The following is a 21296-nucleotide window of genomic DNA, read 5'->3' as shown; positions in this document are numbered from 1 at the left end:
ACTTACCATTTCTGGAATTCTTCTCATGACTGCATTTGGCTCTCGCACCAGCAGCGCCGGCCAGGCTGCCGACTTGCGCTCTACCCGTCTCCCACCGCGTCTCTATCCCTCTTACCGTCAGTCATGACCAGTTTCGAGAAGGCGATCAAGGGGGCGTGCAAGCCCAAGCCAAATCCACCAAAGGCCAAGTACCTGACCCCATCCTTGCGGCGACGTGGTCGGAGGATGGCGCGGTACACGACGTCTGCCGGGCTCTCATCCCTCGCTTCCGGGAGCCGAACACGATTGTGGTCTTCAAAGCTTTGATTGTGCTCCATATGATGATACGTAACGGCTCGACCGACAACGTCTTGTCGTATCTGTCGTCGTCGGATGTTTTGAAGCTGAAGAACATATCGTCGGTGAACTGGGAAGGTGCGTCCACCCGTGTCTTCTGATTGCACTCGTGTCCTCACGGTCCACAGGATATAATGCCCCACAGAATCTCCTGAACTACGCTACGTATCTCGACGCGCGTATACGAGCTTACGCCCAACTGAAGCATGACGCGATCCGAGTCCAGTCTGAGACCAATCGGGACATGAGGAACTCGGCTGCGATTGAGGAAGAGCTAGGCCCGAGGCGAGCACGACCGAGGGCGCGACCAAGAGAACCACCAAGCACTGGCGTGCAACGGAGCAAGACGCTCGCGGGGCGGAAACTACGAGTGATGACGGTTGAGAAGGGTCTCCTGCGTGAGACCAAGATCGTTCAGAAGATGATTGACGCACTCCTCGAGTGTCGGGTGCGTGCGCTCTCTGCGTAATTGGCTCTGTTTTGACAGGTATCGTAGTTCTACCTTGATGACTTGGACAACGAGCTAAACATCACGGCTCTGCGGATGCTGGTGAAAGACCTATTGATCCTCTTCCAGGCATGCAACGAGGGTGTGATCAATGTCCTAGGTGTGTTATTCCAGTCTGCAGAGGCGACAGTCAATCTGAACATAAGCAGAACATTATTTGAGATGTTTCGTAGTGATGCGGAGGAGGCACTCAACCTCTATCGCCATTTCTGCCAGGAAACCGAACGCGTGGTTGAGTATCTTGGCGTCGCGAAGAAGCTGCAAAACATCCTCAATGTACCAATACCCAACCTCCGCCATGTAGGTCGAACACTCTCCCCTTTTGACGAGTGCTGACTTGGTGGTAGGCCCGGTGTCCCTAGCAGGCGCTCTGGAGGAGTATTTACGAGATCCAACTTTGAGCAAAACCGGATCGAGTACAAGGCGAACAAAGAAGCTGCAGAGCGGGCGGAAAGGAATGGCACCGTGCCACCTGTGCCAAAGTCGAAGACGCCAGAGAAAGGTATGTCATATCCTATGATTTGTCCTAGACCGTCATGTTGACGAATCTTCTTTGTCCAGCGCCCGAGGCAGCACCGTCGACTCCAATGATCCCACAACCGCTCAAAGTCCAGGGGCCAAGGCTCCGCAGGACATGATCGACTTCTTCTCCGCCATTGAGAGTGAACAGCAGACCATGTTCAACCCTCAGACTAACAGGTGCGCGGATAGCTTTAGTCGCCGAAGAATCACGCTGACGCGATTGCCCCAGTCCATCCACTGCGTACTTCCAACATCATGCTCTGCACAATCCTTTCGCGCAGCAACAGATGCAGATGATGACCGGCGCGCCCTCCTTCGGTGGTGCACAACCATTCACCCAGCCGCAGATGCAGCCCCAACCTACCGGATTCGTCATGCCGCAGCACACTACGAACCCGTTCGGCCTCCTCCAGCAACAACAGCAGCAGCAGCAACAGCCTCAACAGCCGGCACCCTTCCTTCAGCCACAGCACACGGCATTCCTCCAGCCACAAGCTACCGGCGTGAACCCGTTTCGGCAGAGTATGTTGATGCCGCACACGACAGGAATGGCCGCGTTCGGCCAGCAGCAGCCTCCAAGTACGAACCCATTCCCGGCTCAGAACACTGGACAGCCTTTCGGTGGTAATCCGACGATGCCTCAGTTCAACAACGCCTTCTCGTCGCAAATCGTGGCACCATCCGCTCAGCAGCCGAATGCTGTCGCGACAAATACTGGTCCGGCCCGTCCAGCATCTGCGCCACTCACATCGATTCCTTCTGCATCGACGGGTCCGCCGCTGTGCAGCAGGTGAAGACCACCAGACGGGTTCGAGGAATCCGTTCGGCGTGCCCGTATCGACGCCACCACCCATGCCGAAACAGCCTACTTTGTTCGAGCTGGCCTTGGGCGAATCACAGCCCAATCATGGAATGGCCAGCAGCCGCAACAACAAACGTCGCCGAGTTCCTCTGGGTTCAGTGCGAACGGTTTCGGGTCTCAGCTGAGCTCCCAGCCTACCGGCTTCGGTTCGCAGCTGAATTCTCAGCCCACTGGCTCGGTGATGACGAACGTTGCTTCGTCGTTCACGTTCAGCAAGCCGGGCGATAACTCCTCCACAACGACTCGTCCTTGAACCCGCAGCAGACGGCGTCTACGACGACCGGCTCCACCTTCTCTGATTCCCTTTTCTCCTCCTCGTCATTATTCAGTCAACCCACGGGCGCGACGGTCACGTCGTCGGCGCCGTCCATCGCCGTCTCCCCCGCTAACCCCCTGCAACCGCAGAAGACGGGCTTCAGCAGCGGGCTCAAGGCGTTCAAGCCGTCGTCTACGTTTGGCGCTGCGCTCCTTGAATCACTCCCGCCTATACCGCAGTCCGCCCCAACCACACCCGGGGAGTCGCCCAGACGAATTCCCCCTTCCCAACGCAGAACGGGAATGCGAGCGCAAGTCAAGGTTCGTCTGGCTCAACGTCGGGCCTGGGCACACAACCAACGGGCTTCTCGTCAGGTCTTAGTGGGGTGAATTCTCAGCCCACCGGGGCATTCAGCTCATCCTTCGCAGGCCTGGGCTCCCAGCCCACTGGTGCGCTGAACTCACAACCGACGGGTGCGTTCGGCGCCCTGGCTAAGTCTCCGGGTGCTGGCCTCCGTCCACAGATGACAGGTGGTGCTGGCGGAGCAAACCCATTCCGCGCATCGATGTTTCCTATGACCACTGGTCTGCCAAATGGGAACTTCGGTTCCGGGAACGGTACAGCTCAGACACCTTCTTTCTTGGCTCGTCGACAACGGGCGTCGGGAGCTCTCAGTTCGGGATGAGCACATCGTCGAGCGCACCGTCATTTGGGAACTCTCAGTTTGGGTTTGGGCAGGATGCTTCGAAACTGCAGCAACAACAACAACAACAGCAGCAGCAGCAGCAGCAGCAGAATGGCAGTGCTTCTTGATTAATTGGCGACATCTCTTGGTTTTCTACGTTTGTGCACCCCCGCATCCACACTCCTTCTTTAGGTAGCCCATCGTGTTTGGCGTCGTCGCCGTACCACTTAGTCGATCTACTCTAGTCACGATGTTTTCCGAGAACATACCCGGTGTAATTGTATCCGCGGACATGATTCGATGCTGATTTTCTTCGCGTGCTACAGACCTTTCCGAGACACGAACGCGGAAAGGGCATAGACTGTGAAGCGCAAAAATGACACGTAGCTACCAAGACTAGAAGCGAAGAAGGGCGGCCAGGACACGGACTTCACTTGAAAGAGTAGCCAGATGTGAGAAAGAATGCTCACTCATACAGTGACTGACACGCGAGCACGGAACATGAGCGCGTGAGCCCTGGAGCAGCAGCTGGCAGGCCATCCTAAGACGATCCATAAGTAAGTTACTTCGCGTTGGCATTCGTGATACTCAGTCCTGCTCAGTCGGAGGAGTTGCTCGAGGCAGAGTATGTCCAAATTGGGCCAGAACGACCGGGGTGGCGTGAGAGTGCTGGTCGACTGGCCACAACGCCTTCCGAATTCGATGTCTGCACCTCCATTACCTCAGTTAGGTTAACGCGTCCTTGAACCGGTTCTTGCAATGAAGTGGACGGATGCGGTCTACAGATATGTACATGCTAACGGGAAGACCACAGAACGAGATATATAGGCTACAATAGCCATCGACGAGCTGCACCCCAGCCGTCACGGTCATGATGTTCTCCGCCGCATCATCGGACACGCCCAGCGGAGTTCTCCTCTCCGTCGTCGCCATAATCGTTGGCCTGGCTTCATACGCCGCTTACCGCACGCTCTCCCCAGGTCGCCCTCTCGCCTCGCTCCCTCCGGGCCCGAGACCTCTTCCGCTGATCGGTAACCTCCTTGATCTCCCTCGCTCACATCCATGGGTGAAGTTCTCTGAATGGGGTGATATCTACGGTGCGCGTGCCTTCTGCCTCTAATACGTGCTCTCCGTGCCAGCTATCGCCGGCGAGTTGCATCAATAGCCCAGGCCCGCTGACAGGCGCATGACAAAGTCCTATATTGCCTGTACATGGACCCTCACTTATGTAACGGATGGCACATCGTTTGCATATCTACCTCTCCAACTAATGTGGCCATAGTCAGCCAGCTAAGTGGCCGTCAGATTCTTCGGCTTTTGCTCCTGCAGTCCCAGTCTGGCAGTGATACCTAACAATGTGGTTTTCGTCTTCAATGCATCACTCACTCACTGCGCAACCTATCGTCCTGACCTCCCCTTACAGGCGGTATCGTACATGTTAGCTCTCTCGGTCAAAGCATCATCATCCTCAATGAGCCCAAGTATGCCATCGACATGCTCGACAAGAAGGGCGCCCTATACGGCGACCGTCCGACGCTCGTCATGGGCGGCCAGCTCGTTGGCTGGGACCAGAGCCCCGCCCTCATACCATTCGGTGACCAATGGTCGGAATACCGCCGCCTCTTCAGCCACTTCATGGGCACAAAGGCGAAGGTCGACGCTTACAACCCCATTCTCCACGAAGAGACGAACGTCTACCTGAAGCATATCCTCGCCACCCCCATGACTGGATCGAGCACACGAGACAGTATGCCGTCCGACTTACTGCACACGCACACGCTCACGCTCACGCCTTGCAGTTTCGCCGGCGGGCTCATCTTACAGCTGGCGTACGGCTATAGAGCCTCTGATCCAGGTGGCAAGGGACTTATCAAGCTCGCGGACGACGCGATGGAAGGCTTCTCAGAGGCGATAACGCCGAACGCGTTCCTCGTTGACGTCCTTCCCATTCGTCAGTCTCCCTCTTACTGCGAGGTCGTCGTAGTTCCGATTATGACTCCAATAGTGCGCTACGTGCCTTACTGGTTCCCGGGCGCCGCATGGAAGCATAAGGCCAAACTGTACCATGACTCTCTCCAGGAGATGCTGCGAGCTCCGTTCGAACTCGTGAAGCGACAAATGGTGTGCTTGCGCCGGACAGCCGGTGGATGGTGTCATTACTAATTCTCGTCCCTCCATAGGCTGCAGGTGTCGCGCGGCCCTCCTTCACCCAGAACCATCTCGATGGACCACCGCTGACTCCAGATCAAGAGCGCGTAGTTCAATGGGCAGCCGCAGGAATTTACGGCGGTGCGTAGCACATCCTAAGGTTCACAGAGCTCCGTTATGGGTTGACTCATTGCATGATACCGTGCAGGCGGCGCGGACACCGTCAGTCCCCTCACCTCCTCTCATCCACCTGTACGATCCGAGATGTCGGGTTCCTGATCAACGTATTGGCAGACTGTAGCAGGCATAGAATGCCTTTTCTTGGGACTCACGCGACACACAGCTGAGCAGGGCATAGCTCAGGCCGAGCTTGATGCCGTACTTGGGCATGACTGCCTCCCGACGCTCGCCGACCGCGAGCGTCTGCCCTATTGCGAGGCGCTCTATCTCGAGATCATGCGCCGCTACACCTTCAATCCTCTCGGTGCGCTATACTTGTCTACGTCTATTAGCAAGCCTTTCGGTTGATTACATGCAGGACTGGCACATGTGGCGCGCGAGGACGACGTGCATGATGGGGTTTTTATCCCCAAGGGTTCTATTATCGTGCCCAATAATTGGTGTGCATGCCTCTCCGCTCGACGGCTCCAAGCCCCCCTAACGACCGCCCCGCAGGCGGTTCTTCAACGACGCGAAGACTTACGCCCAACCGGAGACCTTCACACCCGAGCGTTTCCTGGGCACGGCAAAGCAGTATGACCCGCGCAAATACCTCTTCGGGTATGGACGTCGGTGCGTGTCCCTCTTCTCGCTCTGACCACCTCTTTCTTAACGTGATACTCTAGGACTTGTCCTGGCATGTATCATGCGCCCCATCCAGACTCCGCGTGCTGACACTATTCGTGCATCAGGTGTCCACCTCGCAGACGCATCCATGTGGCTCGCGTGCTTGTCGATCCTCGCCGTGTTTAACGTCGCGCCGCCGATGAAGGACGGCGAACGCGTCGTTCCCCCAGCAAATTTCACGAACAGCGGGATCAGGTGCGTCCGGCTTGCCCTGCGCCACACGTCTCCCCACTCCTACATCTCGGCACGTTCGCATTCTGTCGGCTCCTATGTTTCGCATCCCGAGTGCTGACACTTGCGTTGTTGTGCACTGGCAGTCATCCCGAACCATTTGAGTGCGTGGTCAGGCCGCGGAACACGGGCTCAGAGAAGCTTGTGCACGGGCTCCCGGGCAATTTCTAGTTTCTTGTGTCTCGGTATGTGGTCCTTCGGGTTATTACTCATACTTGGAGGTGCTCACGACTCGCCTGTATGTTGTGTTGTATTGCAGTCGCGGTGGAGGTCCCTCATTTTCTCTGGAAAGTCTAGAAAGGCCGTTACCTGCAGTTCGGCGGTGTCTCAGGCTGTGGATGTGCGAGACTTTTGCGTGTTGTGATGAAGCGATGTGAAGAGCTCGTGGACTGCATTTGTCCCGAATACGTACGGCAAAGATCGAGTTACAGCCGCAATGCGGGCACTCCTTCCTCACCACAATTTGAAATCCGTGTTGGGTTCATCTGGGGGAGGGAGGGAGGTTGCCTCTTCAAAGCAGCAGCATGATCGAACAGTTTGCTTCCGCTTGCGTTCGACGGATCTTGTCCACACCACCGTATCTGAACTCTGATATCATCATCGGATGTACAGCCTTCGAGTCGCCGAGCCTGTAGGTTGCTCAACGAAGTGCCAAATTCTGGCTTGCGACTGGGTACCCGAGTCGTTAACGCAGATGATTGTGTGTAACAGGCCCCTGGCAATGCGATATTGTCGCGATCCGAGGCTGGGTACAAGTCGTGGCGCGCTCACCACTTACTTTCTCGGTATGTTCCTCATCTTGTTCAAGGTTCTCTGTCCTCGTGCGACATGGAAGCTGATGATGTATAAATAGGAACATTCATCAACGCCATTTTTTGCGAATCCCTCTGTGTTTGACCTACACGAAATCGCAATCCGATGCCGTCATGTGGCATGATATACCGAAACAGCTTCAGTGAGTGTTCAAACGTTCAACGTTCAACGTCAACTGTCAGGTATCCCAAAATCCAACCAGCGCATCCTGGAGAACATACATACACAGACGCCGACGGATATGAGCATCAGCAAAAGTGCCGGATAATTATCTCACAAGCGGCGAGTTGTGTTACTTACCTCGTAAGATTTGACATTCGCTCCAGATATAACTAGAGAGAACGGGAAGACTGCAAGAGGTGGTGTTGGATGTAGATAGCTTTCTGAGATGCCATTGTAAGTCGACAACGTACCAGACTTGTGAAGACATGCGCAGAGAATTGGCACCGCTTGGTGCCGCTTTTAAGATGAGCGCAGACGGCGAGAGCGGACGCGTAATCTGTCTAGAGACTATGAGTATCGTCGAGTCAGCATGTCAGCGCGATCTCCGGAATAAATTGAATTAGGACCATTCAAGTTTCAGGCTGCGCGGCATGTACCCATCATGTATGACACAGTTCCTGAGGTATATGCTGACCTATCAATATAGATTTCGATCGGAAACGGGGAAGTTGCAGGCACGTACGGGCCTATGCAGCGCGGGTAGGCTCAGAGCGGCGACGAGGCGCATACTACAGGCTGTTCAGGTCATCCTTCGGGCACAAAAGTCGCCTTTGGGGCCTATGCAGGCAGTTGCGAACGAGGGCATGAAAACAGCGTAAAGGATGGGGAGGTACACCCTCAAGGCCTCATGGCACGGTGTGACTTAGCAGCACATCGAAGTCCGCGTCCTGGACCTCAGCCGCAGTGCTCGACTGCACGCGGTCACGTGGGCGCATATAGCCAGTCTTGAGATCTTGAGACGCTGTGTCGTCTCTCAAATTCTTCTTCCACAACCACCATCCTCTCACTTGCACACTCCGACATTGTCCTCCAAGTACCTCGCTCTCGCCATCCCCTTTACTGATTGTGAACCAACTCTATTGTCGCCGCTGTTATCCCCGCCCGCCGGTTCCACCTGCCCGATCTCACGCGCCCACCCGCCCTTGCATGCCTGCCCAACCATCGATCTCTCTTGATTGTTCTCATCACACTTCTATCCCGCTCGCCTCGTCCTTTAACTCGTTTGCGCTGGGGGTGCTGCTCCTGGTGCATATACACATTGTGCTGTCGTCAATGAAGTCGACGATGGCCGCGACCCCAGCCCCGGCCCTCAGGAAGAGCATCAGTATATGCATGGGTATCCCGTACTCTACCCGGGCCCGTACCCGCCCGGGTACAAACCCGCCGCAGCGGGTACGGGTGTGCGCGGTTGGCGCGGTTGGCATGGACAAGGCAAGGTCGAGCGGGTGAGCAGGCTACGGGCAAGCATTCGAGAAAGCGAGTACTTATGGGTGAGCGGATAAGAACAGGCGGGCGAGGAGCCGCGAGGAAGCGAGCCGAGGCGAGCGGACGAGAGGGTAGGCAAGTAGGCGAGGAGGCGGGTGAGTAGACGAGGTGGCAGGAGAACCAGCAAGAAGGTGAGCGCGGGCGGGCAACAACAATCCAGCGGCGAGTGGACGAGCGGGCGGGAAAGGGCGAGCGAGTGCGTAATGAGCCGAGCGCAGGCTGGCGAGAAGCCGAGGGTAGGCAGGTGAGTGGGCGAACCAGCAGACCGGCGGGCTACTAGCTAACAAGAGGGCGAGCTAAAGCCGACAAGACTAGTGAACACGCTCTTGAACTCCACTGAGCTGTCCCCGCCGAGGGACTACAGCCGCCGCGACCACGAGCAGCTCGACAAACTCACCGTCATCGACATTCCGGGCCTCGGCTTCAATGACTATGTCAACAAGCGCGACTCGCGAAGTTCAACCTCAGGACTTCACCACTTCCGCCACTGGAATCTCGGTGAGTACCTACCCTCTTCTGTTCGCATTTAGTGATGCTTATTTAGCTGCTCGATCTGCGTCGTTGCGCGTGACCATTCAAGGGCTTCTGCCCACAGTATTGTCGGTATTTCTCGACTCGGACCCTCATTCTGCTCATATACTTTGCACCAGAGTTCATTCGCCACGTCTGGCGCTCAGCTCGTATCATCCCATTCCTCTCTTCCAGTTTTGATCTCGCGGTCTCGCCTCGTCAGCATCGCGCCGGTAGTACGTTCAGCGAGTGTGTACGTTATTTGACGGTGTGTAAAGGCTGTATTATATTTTTTGTACCTGCATATGTGGGTATGAATCTCTGTCAGCGATGTGCGATGTATGGTGAAGCCGAACGCGTTGAAAGGTAAAGACAGTGACTGGAACCGAAATGCGGTGGACATTGTCTGGTCGAGACAGTACGTATTTCTTGTGTTCTCTCGGTGATATCTTACCTTCGCTGACACATCTCTTTCCGGCCATTAGCACCGCTGCACGATGCGGCGAGGGAACTGAAGATGACAAATACATGGTAAGTCATCGCAACCCAACACGAAAGTAGTGCAAGAAAAAGGGCAACTAATACAGATAAGCAAGACAGGACAGATTTCACATACAATGTGCGATAATGTGAGATCTGCGTCGTGCACTTTTGGCGATGAGGTTGCAAGAACTTGACACTATTGAATTCGGGAATATTCGAGGTCAGGTAAGAAAACAGACGTTCAAAACCGATTATGAAAGGGGACGGCCCGGTCGCGGGCGACCACGGGCAGTGAGGTGCGCCGTGAAACCCTGATGCATCTGCTGCTGAGGACGGCCACTAAGCCAACGTTCTTCGTTGACCTATCTACCTGTTCATGATTCAACTTTGTGTGCATGTGGACGATAGGAATCCAAGGAGACCTCACATCGACGCCGCGATATCGGTATTTATCACCGCTGGGTCCGGTGATATCATGCTGATAATTGTATATAGTCTTGAGGGACGTAGCCCACCCGACCGGCCTACTCGAGACCACTGGCACTCGGCCTACTACGACGTGACAATAAGCAACCGCCTCAAGGTCCAACGACTATGACGACTCCGAGTGGGCAGCTCAACCTTGATCCTAGCATGGGATGCTTACTCATCGGGGCTGGAATATTTGCATCGATGTGAGTCATACTATTGAATGCCTTCAACACCATTCATGAAGTGTTGCAGGCTCTATGGCTCTTCGTGCGCTCAACTTGTATACTATCTTTGGCACTACTGGAATCGAGACAGACTACCTACGAGGTTCCTTGTATGTTCTTAGTTGTCGTCGTGGTAATAAGTCTATTGATTGCAGTATCTAGATTATCTTTGTATGGTCAGTAAATCCAACGGGCCGCACTGCGTGTTAGCTGAAGACTGACGGTGAATACAAGGCTGCTTGACACGATTGTTACTGCCTCCGACATCGGTGTACGTCTACCTCTCACTGTATCTTGGGTCTATTGATTGACTCGTGGTTGCTAGCTTCTATGGTCCTTCCTTATCACGAATCATGGCTGCCCATCTGGCCTTCTCATTGTCCCGAAGTAATCGACTCTATATGTTCCTCTCCGCGTGAACTGACCGTCACGTGTGTCTTATCTAGAGTGTACGAGGTAAGAATTAAATGTTTCCTACAAGGGAATCAAGTTCTTGCTCACTTGTTTTCAATTGATCGTAGCTGGAGTACGCAACCACAGTGCGTCGCACTTGATTTGGTTGTATAGCTTCAAGGCTGACGCCGAAGCTGCCGAACGTTCAGGTTGTAACGACTTGCGCCGTGCAGATGTGCGTATATCGATCATAAATCCGGACATTTATTGAGAAGCATCTGATCTAGGTTCTATATCTCTCAAATATGGCAATGTGGGTCTGTTGTGGTCTGATGGTCACATAAAACACTCAGATCTCCCGAGTGCTCTATGGACCTCCTGTATAATGAAGATAGTAATGTCGTGGCACCAGTGAGTGACATTCAGATAACCATCTCAAAGTAGTAATGCAGTTCTGACTTTGAGGTCAGGCAGTGCTTTCCTTGCTTCCTGTCGGTACGTTTACCGGCCATTCATAGCATCGGAGGGCACTCAGAGCCACTCCATGTAGCCTTCACCCTCAGTAAAGTGTAATCCTCGCTGGCATGAGATAATACACTGATGTAGTATTTACTCTCCAGAGACCGTATATAGTGTTGCGTAGGTTTGGGGTGGACTACGAGAATAGCTGTACTGACTTGCTAATGCAATGACAGTACGATGAGTGACTGGATTCTCTCAGAATCCATGACAGATGCAATTGTAGGTCTTGTGCATCTGGAACGCGAATGTGAATTGACTCATGTCTACTAGCCTTGGACATCAAGTCGTGTCTTGACTGACGTAGTGGCAGATGTCTACATTTGTGTTGCCCTTTCGTGGACATTGCATAAAAGAAAGACAGGCATCAAAAAGTAGGTTGTTCTCGCTTCGTCTGGGCTTGACTGTATTCAATGCAAGCCGCCTTATTTAGAACCGACAACATAATCAGCAAACTTACCACATATACTATCAATCGCGGAATCCTCTCGATGTAAGTCCACTGACTTGGAAGCTCCATGGGCCAGATTGCTCAGGAGATGACGGATGGGCACTATAGGCTAGTACAAATTGTGCTCTGTGGGACGGTTCGTCGTAGCTTGCATGGCAGATAGTCATCGTGATGCTCATAGCAGTGATAGTATGTAGGATTCACCAAGCAGAGTGCTCTCATATGGATGATACCCCACTGCGCAGGATGCAAGAGTAAGTACACAGCGAGTCCGCTCGGCCCGTCACTAACTGATTAATTTTACCTCACACTGCCGGCAGTCTACGTCAACTCTATGATGGCTGTGTAAGTGATTGTCCATACCTCCCTAATAACTATTCCTACACTAAGTTGTATCCCGTAGTCTGAATGCTCGTCATCACGTCAAGAAGCATTTGGGTCAGCATATGGTCCCGCTCACCAGAGGCGCCATGTCCTGAACCCAGAATATCACGACGCAGGACTAACTTGAACGGTGATACGTGTCTTTATACTATCGACTTCTTGGTGCATACGAGTGACGAATATATGTCTTTCAATGGAGTTTCTGTACTGACGCGGATATCCGATGGCCTCGGAGGAGTCTACAGATGGATCAAGTCGCCATCGCAGATCACACCGCCCACGTCTACCGCGACGAGTACTACGGCTGGCGAAAACTGCGATGATTACATCTGCCATCCGCGAGTCTACAACTACTTATGTGGCTGTAAGTCCGTGACAGGTGCTAATGGTGTGCGGCGCGGACTCGGACTGGAGCAATCTACTAGTCGAAGATCTGGTGAAAGCGCAGTTTCCGGGAGGGGGTCTAAGGTTTGCGAAACCTTGATCAGGCTGTGTGGTTTGTCAAGCGAGTGGGGCATAGCCCGGTCCTCAATCGTCCTGACAGTATGTATGGCGATACATATGTCAATTTGAATGCCTGATCTGTAATGTTCAACAGATTCTTCAACGTTTCAACAACCGACAAGTGCTCTGTATTGCCATAGTAGGGGACTACCGGGGCAATACTACTGCTTCAACCGGACCGTGGTTCGACAGCAGTAATTTTGACTCGGAGCTCATCACTACTGGCAGGCCGAAACAACAAACCCGGTTCCCCGGCATGGAGATGATCCTGAACTCTCTGACTTGCAAGATAAGTAGTCTGAACTTCTAGTTTGTTTTGCGCAGCCTTCAAATCACAATTGAGCATCGGAAGCCCTGGAACTATGGCTAGCCCATCTGTCGATGCAGCCTACTACATAGCACGAGAGGCATCTTCCCCGGAATGTTCGTCCCACGATGTATTATCCATGATCAGCGTTGCGCTTGACGCGGTTATCCCAGGTATGAGTCCGCTGTGCCGTGATATCAGCAGTATCTGAATAGTGTTGTAGGGCTTCCAACTGCTTCGTGCAGAGCGTTTACCACTTTGTGCAGAAACGGGACTTGAAGAGAAGAAACCTGACTATCTGAAGCGTCGTTCGGGACCGGCCCATAGCTTTCCGTATACGACGCAGTCTGCGCTAGGCGATGTGTCGTCGACCGCCAATAGATGATGCCTCCGGTTTCCGGATCATCCAGTGCGTGTACATGTAAGTAGTAGGCAGGCAATGCACTCGATAAATCATAACAAGAGCCTGTATTGAAAGCCATGCATATGCATACCTCATGTAGCATCGGTGACGCCTATTATGCAATTGTATTGGGGCCCTCTAACTCCTACAGAGATTCAGAGGGTCCGAGCACACGCTTTCGAACTGATTTGCGATTGTTGTCAATAGATTAAATCGAACGAGTCCCGCAATCGCAGTCGCCTCCATGTTGCCTCCATTAGTAGCTGCTCGCGCCCGTCATCATTGAGCGACATCCACTGAGTGGCGCTGTACTGGCCGCACTGGTCCCTCTGCAAACTCCGCGAACACACTTGCATAATGGTACAGCATTAGCCGGAGCTGTACTGTTGATTAGGTTGCAGTGTCAGTTGATTGACAATCGGTCCATGTATAGAACGTGAACTGACAAGAGCGAATTCCAGGGGGCCGTCCTCGCCATTGTCCGCCGGGTCGTCCGTGAACCCGGATACATACGATATTCCGCTCCTCAGGTGTTGACGAGCATTTAAGCTGTGTGACATCGTATAACAGTGACCCTTTAGAAAACCACAACAACGGAGCTGCTGCTTACACGGCCATCATGGAGTTGACATAGACTGCGAGGTAAGTGCCATTAGGTGTCGCTGATGACGTCCCAGCGACTGCGAGGACGTACTTTTGCATCCTACACAGTGGAAGACGGTCCATACCATTGTGTCTTGGTTGAGTGAACCCAAATACTACATGCCGTCATAGTCATGAGCACGGAGGCTGGCTGACGGTATTCGAACTGACGACGAACCGCTCCCAATAGCCCTATCTGCACAACGCTGCGGGGAAGCGTCAGTCTGGGGGGACGCCCCGTAGATACTAGAAGGGCTTACGTCGTAAGGACACCGCGATTCAAAATATACATTCTCAGCGTGCGGGTCATGCTGTCCGTGCTAGATGGGTGTCATATGAGTGCGCCATATCGAAGCAAAGTATAAGGGCGGTTTACTGTGTGAAACCGGTCTTCCTCCTGTGCAGTTCCCATGTAAGGCTGATACAGATGCATATGTCTGCTAGCGCTGCGGTGCTGGCCCTCACCATTGTCGGCATCTCGAGCAGCTGTCAATAGTCGGTTGTTTGCAAAGTGTCAGCGAGGCGTACCGTATCCGATGCAAGAATCTTCGTAAAAATCCAGTCGTGGTCTCTGTGGTACTGTAAGAAGTGCACTCATCTCTCTCCGATCATTGCTTACGCAGTGACATGCACGCCCACTTGTAATCAGCTACATATCAGCGTGGCAAATCAGCAGGGCGCGGATGCTCTTCTCACCGAAGGTGAAAGCTAAGCACGCAGTCGTCAACTATTACAGAAGCATGCCGTCTCGAAGACTTACATAGGGATAACAGAGCAAGCACTGCCTGATTTGGTGAAGTTTGGTTTGATTATGCAAGGAGATGGGCTACTCGTGCGCACCGACGGTACTGTAATTGCTAGCCTCACTTTATTAGGTCTTCCTTGGAGCACTATAAACGAAGTGTGCGCATTGAGCGCTAGAAGAGAGGAGATTTTGGAAGATGCGTACAACGGAATATCCCGTAGATGTAAAAGCTGAAGAAACCCATCTTCAACATGGCCCATAGTCTTCACTGTCGGAAGGAAAATGCAGGTACATACAACTGAACGATCCAAATGGTTGTACCCTTATGAATGTAAGTCTCAGGAGCTATGACTTGACACGGAGGCGACTTACAACACTTGCATATTCAAGCTGTAGTCAGACAGAGCTCAATTGAGAAAAATACTGCATTAAGTCAGGAAGCCTAGTGGGATGCGTACCTCGTATATCCTAGATGAAGGGGGCCATGAATTTGGTACAAACCCTCAAAAATTGGAACAGTGTCATACCTTGGAATTAGCCCAATGCGCGACGGGTCCGCGTGGCATGTAATAACATAGTACCACAGAAACTGTCATATATGACGTATAGTGGATCCACTCCGAGTCTAGCCTTCACTGGCAGTAGGTATGAAAGGCACGTACACAAATGTCCGATATAGACACAACAGTGTCTAGCATCCTTGTCGGCAGCATCAAATCTCAGTGAAACAGCGAGCTACACAGGTTTACTGGCACTGCTGACCACATGATGAAAACCTATGGGTAGGGTCAGTGCTTGTTCTGCAGAGCTAGACGTAGACGCATAGACGCACAAGACCTCGCACGAAACCTCGGTCATGCCGCGTGTAGTGATTGTGATAATATATCATTTGAGCGCAAGTCGCACCGTAAAGGCTAAAACGTCAGTTCACAGTATGTTCAGACCCCCAGTCAGGGAGACTTGCGTCATTGATAGTATAATCGCTATTGTCAGAGTACCTAGAGTGGTATTGAGATTGAGATGCGGAAGCGGAGCGGCCATGCTCTTCAAAGTCAGGATTTGATGGGCACGTCCACAGAGCTTGAAGGAGGTGCAGAAAGCTGGGTCGCATGCGAGGAAAGCTTATATCAGTATCTGAGTACATCACGGTGTCACCGGTGTCTTTCGTCTCCCACATTATAGCACATGCGTGGCATAAATGGCATAATTTTTTTTTGAAATCATGCAGAGCCTCCCGTTTAACAAGTTGACGAGCGTCGTGTCAATGACGACAAGACCAATTTGACATTTCTGAGACTAGAGTTTGACTGGAATTAGATCTGAAGAATGGTGAACATCAGTGCATTTATCTGCGCGGCCTGACGTACACCATGATCCTGTACTCATGTGTTCTTGCTGCAGGACAAGCCATCGGCTACGGCTATCCGCTATGTAGTCCGACGACAGAGCTTCTGTCACCGGCCGCAAGACAAATACATCGGAGACGCCATGTGTGCAGGCCTATGGAGAGCAGTGTCAACAGCAACTAATTACAGCACACCGGCACGTACCCAATCAAACTTTGTGACCGCACACTCTCTGTCGACGTCTATCCTCCCAATTCACAGTCGCCACTGTCACAGTGGATATACATGACGGCTTATGAATTCCGTCACTCGTAGCCTAGTTTTCTTCGCTCCTCGTAATCTCGTTCGAGCCTCGTAGCTTGGTCCTCCGAGGATCGTAGGCCTCGTCCCAAGCGAGGAATAACTCGGACAGCGTTCGACCTAGAGAATGGCTGCGTTCAAGTCCGACCATGTATGCGACGAACGATAACTTACTCTGGAGGCATATCGATCCATGAGTCCTGCTATGCGCCTCTCGAGCTGAGAAGCCATCTGCGCGTCTTCCTCATGCGCCTTCAACAGTGCATCCAGACGCGGTTGTAGGGTCTTGTATTCAGGCAGACGACCAGCCGCGGTCACGCCCTTCTCTTCTAGGCTGCGATCTCCCGTAGGTCCCTCTCCGCGGCGCGAATGTCTGGCTCCATCTCGGTCAGAAACGCTTCGAGCTCACTCGAAGACATGTTCTCGTATGCAGGAGGGTTGATGGTATTGAGCCCGAGAGCGCAAAGACGGTGTGAGATACTGCGCATGCTGGTCGTCTGCAGCAAGGTTATAGATGTATCTTCGGAAGAAAGTCTGCGGCACTCACAGTGTTCCATGAATTTGCGGAGGCTATCGTTGGCCTGCAATACCTCGTCGACCTTGTGCTCCAGCTCCTCTGCACTGCGCGCCAAGGTCTCTCCGTTCTTTGACTCTACATGCTTGCGCTCCGCGCCGTATAAGATTGTCTCCAGCCATCGTATTCGAAGGTCCAGAGAGAGAGCAGGTGGTATGGAGGGCGGCTTCGCCACCTCCTTTGGCCTCTCGACGACCTCGTAGTCGACGTCGTGCACGCTCATCTGTGGCTTGATCTGAGGCGAGATGTGTGGCGGAGGCGACGAAGGGGGCGTGGAGGTTGAGAGGATTCTGTGTCGCTGGACGTCGCCGAGGAAGACGCTGCCTATGGGGCTCTGCATTGGACGCGGGACCGAGTGGAATGTGTCCACCGGCTGTGGCGGGCTCGCGCTGCCGTGCAAGTAGGCGGACGACGGTCGAGGCGGCCCTCGCTACGGTCGTGGGAACAAACTGCCGTGTCTGGCAGACGGTACTGGTCGCACAAATGGCGCTCGTCGGTCGTGCTCGGGCTGTCGTGTTCTGCGTTCACCACCACATTCGCGCCGACGCCGGCTGCCGTTTTGCACTGCGTTCACGTTGACCACAGCCCGCTTCGGACCTAAGCAGGCTGTATTGGGTTCCTTCAAACCAGTCGAACGCGCTTCTTGTGTCGTTTGTCGCCGCTAGACCGGCTTGCGCAGGCGCTCCTACAACACCTCGCTGACCAACCCCTCCCTTCATAACCGTTTCCCGCCTCTCCGACTTCCTCCTCTTCTTTCCTGGGTTTTTATCACTACTATGGCTATCTCTGGTATCTCGGCCGCCGTTTCTACCCTCTTGGGGTCCAACACTTCTGTTCCCGTCCCTTCCGGCAAGGTCGAACTCCCGATGGAGGAGGATGAGCCGTTGACGGCGAAAGGCCTCGCGTCAGAGAAATGCGACATTCGCATAGAAGGCATGACGTGCTCTGCATGCGTAGAGGTACGGCGACGATCGTTCTGTGCTATGCATAATGCCTACTGAGCGATTTACAGTCTATCGAGGGCATGCTCAGGACGCAGCCCGGAATACATTCCATCAAAGTCGCATTATTAGCCGAGCGCGGTGTCGTCGAGTACGATCCCAATGTCTGGGACACAACCAAGATCATGAGTGTGCGTACATAATATATATCTGCATTCTGCCCAGATATTCATGGGACCACAGGAAATTGGTGATATTGGATTCGACGCGACACTCATCCCGGTCTCACGCGATGACGCCGTCACACTCCGTGTGTATGGCATGACATGCTCGTCGTGCACATCCACCGTCGAGAAGGAACTTTCCGCTATGCCTGGAGTCAACAGCGTGGCTGTGTCTCTGGCTACAGAGACATGCAAAGTGGAGTTCGACCGTACGCTTGTTGGCGTACGCGAACTAGTAGAGCGGGTCGAGGAAATGGGTTTCGACGCTATGTTGTCCGATCACGAAGACGCGACTCAGGCGCGCTCACTCGCCCGAACGAAGGAGATCCAGGAATGGCACCAGCGATTCCAGTGGAGTCTCGCTTTCGCCGTCCCCGTCTTCTTCATCAGCATGGTCGCGCCGCATATACCTGGTGTACGCATGATCGTAGAAGCCTGCCTCGTGCCGGGCCTCTACTTCGGTGACCTACTGGTCCTACTATTGACCATGCCCGCGCAATTTTGGATAGGCGCGCGGTTCTACCGCAACGCTTGGAAGGCCCTTAAACACGGCGGTGCGACCATGGACGTCTTGGTCATGCTCGGCACGTCCGCCGCGTTCTTCTACTCCTTGGGAGCCATCATCGCGGCTGTAATGAAGGCCGACCCTCTTTACCACCCGTTCGTGTTCTTCGACACGAGCACGATGTTGATCATGTTCGTCTCACTCGGCCGCTACCTCGAGAACAAGGCGAAAGGCCGCACGAGTGCGGCTCTGACTGATCTGATGTCCCTCGCGCCATCTATGGCGACGATCTACACGGATGTGGCCTGCACGCAGGAGAAGAGAATTGCGACAGAACTCGTCCAGGTGGGGGACACCGTCAAGCTCGTGCCCGGTGACAAGGTACCGGCCGATGGAACCGTTGTGAATGGTTCATCCTCTATCGACGAGAGTGCCGTCACGGGCGAACCTGTCCCGGTGCACAAGCAGGTTGGCGATAACGTCATCGGTGGGACGGTGAACGGCCTCGGAACGTTCGACATGCTCGTCACCCGTGCCGGCAAGGACACCGCACTCGCCCAGATCGTGAAACTGGTTGAGGACGCCCAGACGAGCAAGGCGCCCATCCAGGCGTTCGCGGACAAGGTCGCGGGCTACTTTGTGCCCGCGGTCATCACCCTCGCCATCGGCACGTTCTCCGCGTGGATGGTCATCTCGCACATCATGAGCGAGGACCAGCTCCCCCCGATGTTCCACATGCCGGGCGCGAGCAAGCTCGCGGTCTGCCTCCAGATGTGTATCTCCGTCGTCGTCGTCGCGTGTCCGTGCGCGCTCGGCCTGAGTACGCCCACTGCGATCATGGTCGGCACTGGAGTAGGCGCGCAGAACGGTATCCTGATCAAGGGCGGCCGCGCGCTCGAGGCGAGCAAGTCGATCAAGCGCATCGTGCTGGACAAGACGGGCACGGTGACCGAGGGGAAGCTGACGGTAGTCGCTTCTGCGTGGGCATCTCAGGACGGACAGCGGGAACGCATGCCGCAGGACTACGACGAGTCGTTCCTGCGTGCGAAGTGTGTGCACGGTCTCACGCACGCAGATGTCATCGCTATGGTCGCCGCCACCGAGGCGCGCTCTGAGCATCCCCTCGCGAAGGCGGTGGCGGTATACGGCAAGGACATGCTCGGCAAGTCGCTCACTGTCATCCCCCAAGTCACCATCGACGGGTTTGAGGGTGTCCCTGGTGCGGGTGTGAAGGCCACCGTCACCCTGTCGAGCAACAAGGGTGTCTACGTCATATACGTCGGGACCGCGCGCTTCGTCAGTCAGTCGGACGCCGCGGACCTGCCGTCGGCGTTGTCCGTCTTCGACAGCCAGGAGGCCGAGCAGGGGCTCACTACGATTTTCGTGTCAGTGGCCACGTCGTCGTCCGCGCCCAGCCCGATTTTGGCTATCGCGCTTTCGGATGTACCCAGGCCGTCGTCTGTCCACGCTATCAAGGCGCTGCAGGACATGGGTATCGAGGTCAACATGATGACGGGTGATGGTAGGGCTACTGCCCTCGCTGTCGCGAAGCGTGTGGGGATCAAACCTGAAGGCGTGTGGGCGAATATGAGCCCTAAGGGGAAGGCCTCTGTTGTCACCGAGCTTATGCAGAAAGACAAAGGTGGTGTCGCGATGGTATGTCGTTACTCTTGTTTGATCGGTTGATCGTCGCTGATCCCTCTTGCCAGGTGGGTGACGGTATCAACGACTCTCCGTCGCTGGTGGCCGCCTCCGTCGGGATCGCTCTCTCCTCCGGGACCTCCGTCGCCATCGAGGCCGCCGACATCGTGCTTATGCGCTCAGACCTCCTGGACGTCGTCGCAGCCCTGCACCTGTCCCGCTCCATCTTCGGCACCATCAGGCGGAACCTTGTATGGGCCTGCATATACAACATGCTCGGCATCCCTCTGGCCATGGGCATCTTCCTGCCGCTTGGTATTCGTCTTCACCCTATGATGGCCGGCGCCGCGATGGCGTTCTCGTCTGTCAGTGTCGTCACCAGCTCTTTGATGCTGAAGTGGTGGACTCGCCCTCAATGCAGCGTCATGCCCGGCGAGGTCGTTCAGAAGCAGACCATCCGGGGCAGTGTACAGTTGGTTCTCTCAGATGCGTGGAGCGGTGTCCGCAGCGTCGTCCGTGACCGGAGAGATTTGTCTGGATATAGTCAGTTGCCTGTAGAGATGAGTGAAGCAGTGTAATGGATGGTACCACCGACCATTTTTTCGGTGATATCTGGTTTCTGGGGTATGCATATTGTACTATACTTTCGACATGCTTTGTGTTGAACTGTACTATATTGGCTCTTGTTTTGCGTATGGCTGACACATTCGTTCCTCTTTGTATCCTCACGTTGTTTCCACGTACTAGAGCATACCACTCGTACACTAATTGTTGATGTGTTAGCGAATGCATGTTGGTACCAGTACTTATTGCTTGTGCGTCGTGGTTCATGCTCTCCCTGTGCCCATAGTATGTTCGGTGAGGACGAATCAGTTTGCTTGATCATGCACATAGCCTAAGTCGCTTCCGCTGGGTGTCGGATGCTTCGTATCGTTGTGCTTCGTATCGTTGTGCTTCGTATCGTTGGCACCTACAAGCCTCCAGCATGGCTTGTGCATTGGCGGCCAGGCTTACGTTGAGCCTGCTTTGAGCGA

The 21296-nt window shown here is 54.1% G+C and overlaps 7 protein-coding genes across 7 annotated transcripts; 4 read left to right on the top strand and 3 right to left on the bottom strand.

Moving 5' to 3' along the window:
• Positions 1-25: 25 nt before the first annotated feature.
• B0H18DRAFT_1083107 (ANTH domain-containing protein) lies at positions 26-3297 on the top strand (the record flags this gene model as incomplete). Its single annotated transcript, XM_048031623.1, is given in 13 exon segments — positions 26-116; positions 190-414; positions 465-784; positions 833-948; positions 1018-1144; positions 1247-1346; positions 1375-1543; positions 1596-2137; positions 2157-2238; positions 2313-2418; positions 2493-2804; positions 2882-3089; positions 3113-3297. 13 exon segments carry the CDS (start codon positions 26-28, stop codon positions 3295-3297), a joined length of 2583 nt encoding a protein of 860 aa, XP_047897943.1.
• A 746-nt stretch (positions 3298-4043) lies between these two features.
• On the top strand, positions 4044-6565 carry B0H18DRAFT_1083106 (cytochrome P450; the record flags this gene model as incomplete). Its single annotated transcript, XM_048031622.1, has 9 exons — positions 4044-4266; positions 4593-4923; positions 4969-5290; positions 5350-5458; positions 5619-5801; positions 5856-5995; positions 6048-6113; positions 6198-6358; positions 6481-6565. The coding sequence occupies 9 exons, from the start codon at positions 4044-4046 to the stop codon at positions 6563-6565; spliced, it is 1620 nt and encodes a 539-aa protein (XP_047897942.1).
• Positions 6566-10311: 3746 nt separating this feature from the next.
• Positions 10312-12328, top strand: B0H18DRAFT_984122 (uncharacterized protein). Its single transcript, XM_048044654.1, has 18 exons — positions 10312-10362; positions 10412-10486; positions 10618-10654; positions 10709-10762; positions 10905-10922; positions 10986-11011; positions 11064-11089; positions 11168-11187; positions 11247-11271; positions 11397-11415; positions 11472-11517; positions 11569-11669; positions 11729-11788; positions 11855-11882; positions 11937-12000; positions 12067-12091; positions 12150-12184; positions 12247-12328. Exons 1-18 carry the CDS (start codon positions 10322-10324, stop codon positions 12255-12257), a joined length of 711 nt encoding a protein of 236 aa, XP_047897941.1. The 5' UTR covers positions 10312-10321; the 3' UTR covers positions 12258-12328.
• A 1534-nt stretch (positions 12329-13862) lies between these two features.
• B0H18DRAFT_647917 (uncharacterized protein) lies at positions 13863-14596 on the bottom strand. The gene is made up of 5 exons (XM_048038948.1): positions 14515-14596; positions 14363-14463; positions 14247-14306; positions 14165-14192; positions 13863-14102 (listed from the first exon to the last, which is right to left on the bottom strand). Exons 2-5 carry the CDS (start codon positions 14461-14463, stop codon positions 13962-13964), a joined length of 330 nt encoding a protein of 109 aa, XP_047897940.1. The 5' UTR covers positions 14515-14596; the 3' UTR covers positions 13863-13961.
• B0H18DRAFT_647916 (uncharacterized protein) lies at positions 14597-15981 on the bottom strand. Its single transcript, XM_048038947.1, has 12 exons — positions 15907-15981; positions 15696-15831; positions 15564-15645; positions 15494-15507; positions 15394-15430; positions 15259-15320; positions 15190-15199; positions 15104-15121; positions 15028-15053; positions 14936-14961; positions 14827-14876; positions 14597-14771 (listed from the first exon to the last, which is right to left on the bottom strand). The coding sequence occupies exons 2-12, from the start codon at positions 15770-15772 to the stop codon at positions 14679-14681; spliced, it is 495 nt and encodes a 164-aa protein (XP_047897939.1). The 5' UTR covers positions 15773-15831; positions 15907-15981; the 3' UTR covers positions 14597-14678.
• A 401-nt stretch (positions 15982-16382) lies between these two features.
• B0H18DRAFT_1083105 (uncharacterized protein) lies at positions 16383-17174 on the bottom strand (the record flags this gene model as incomplete). Its single annotated transcript, XM_048031621.1, has 4 exons — positions 16383-16459; positions 16542-16750; positions 16787-16874; positions 16925-17174. The coding sequence occupies 4 exons, from the start codon at positions 17172-17174 to the stop codon at positions 16383-16385; spliced, it is 624 nt and encodes a 207-aa protein (XP_047897938.1).
• A 275-nt stretch (positions 17175-17449) lies between these two features.
• On the top strand, positions 17450-21067 carry B0H18DRAFT_984077 (copper transporting p-type ATPase-like protein). Its single transcript, XM_048044653.1, has 4 exons — positions 17450-17910; positions 17964-18083; positions 18136-20277; positions 20331-21067. The coding sequence occupies exons 1-4, from the start codon at positions 17728-17730 to the stop codon at positions 20838-20840; spliced, it is 2955 nt and encodes a 984-aa protein (XP_047897937.1). The 5' UTR covers positions 17450-17727; the 3' UTR covers positions 20841-21067.
• The last annotated feature ends 229 nt before the right edge of the window (positions 21068-21296 follow it).

Source organism: Fomitopsis serialis (assembly GCF_022376445.1).
Source record: "Fomitopsis serialis strain Sig1Antser10 chromosome Unknown B0H18scaffold_8, whole genome shotgun sequence".
In the NCBI taxonomy this organism is placed as follows: Eukaryota; Fungi; Basidiomycota; class Agaricomycetes; order Polyporales; family Fomitopsidaceae; genus Fomitopsis; species Fomitopsis serialis.
Note: the sequence above shows the minus strand (reverse complement) of the source record. Positions and strands in the feature narration are given on the sequence as shown.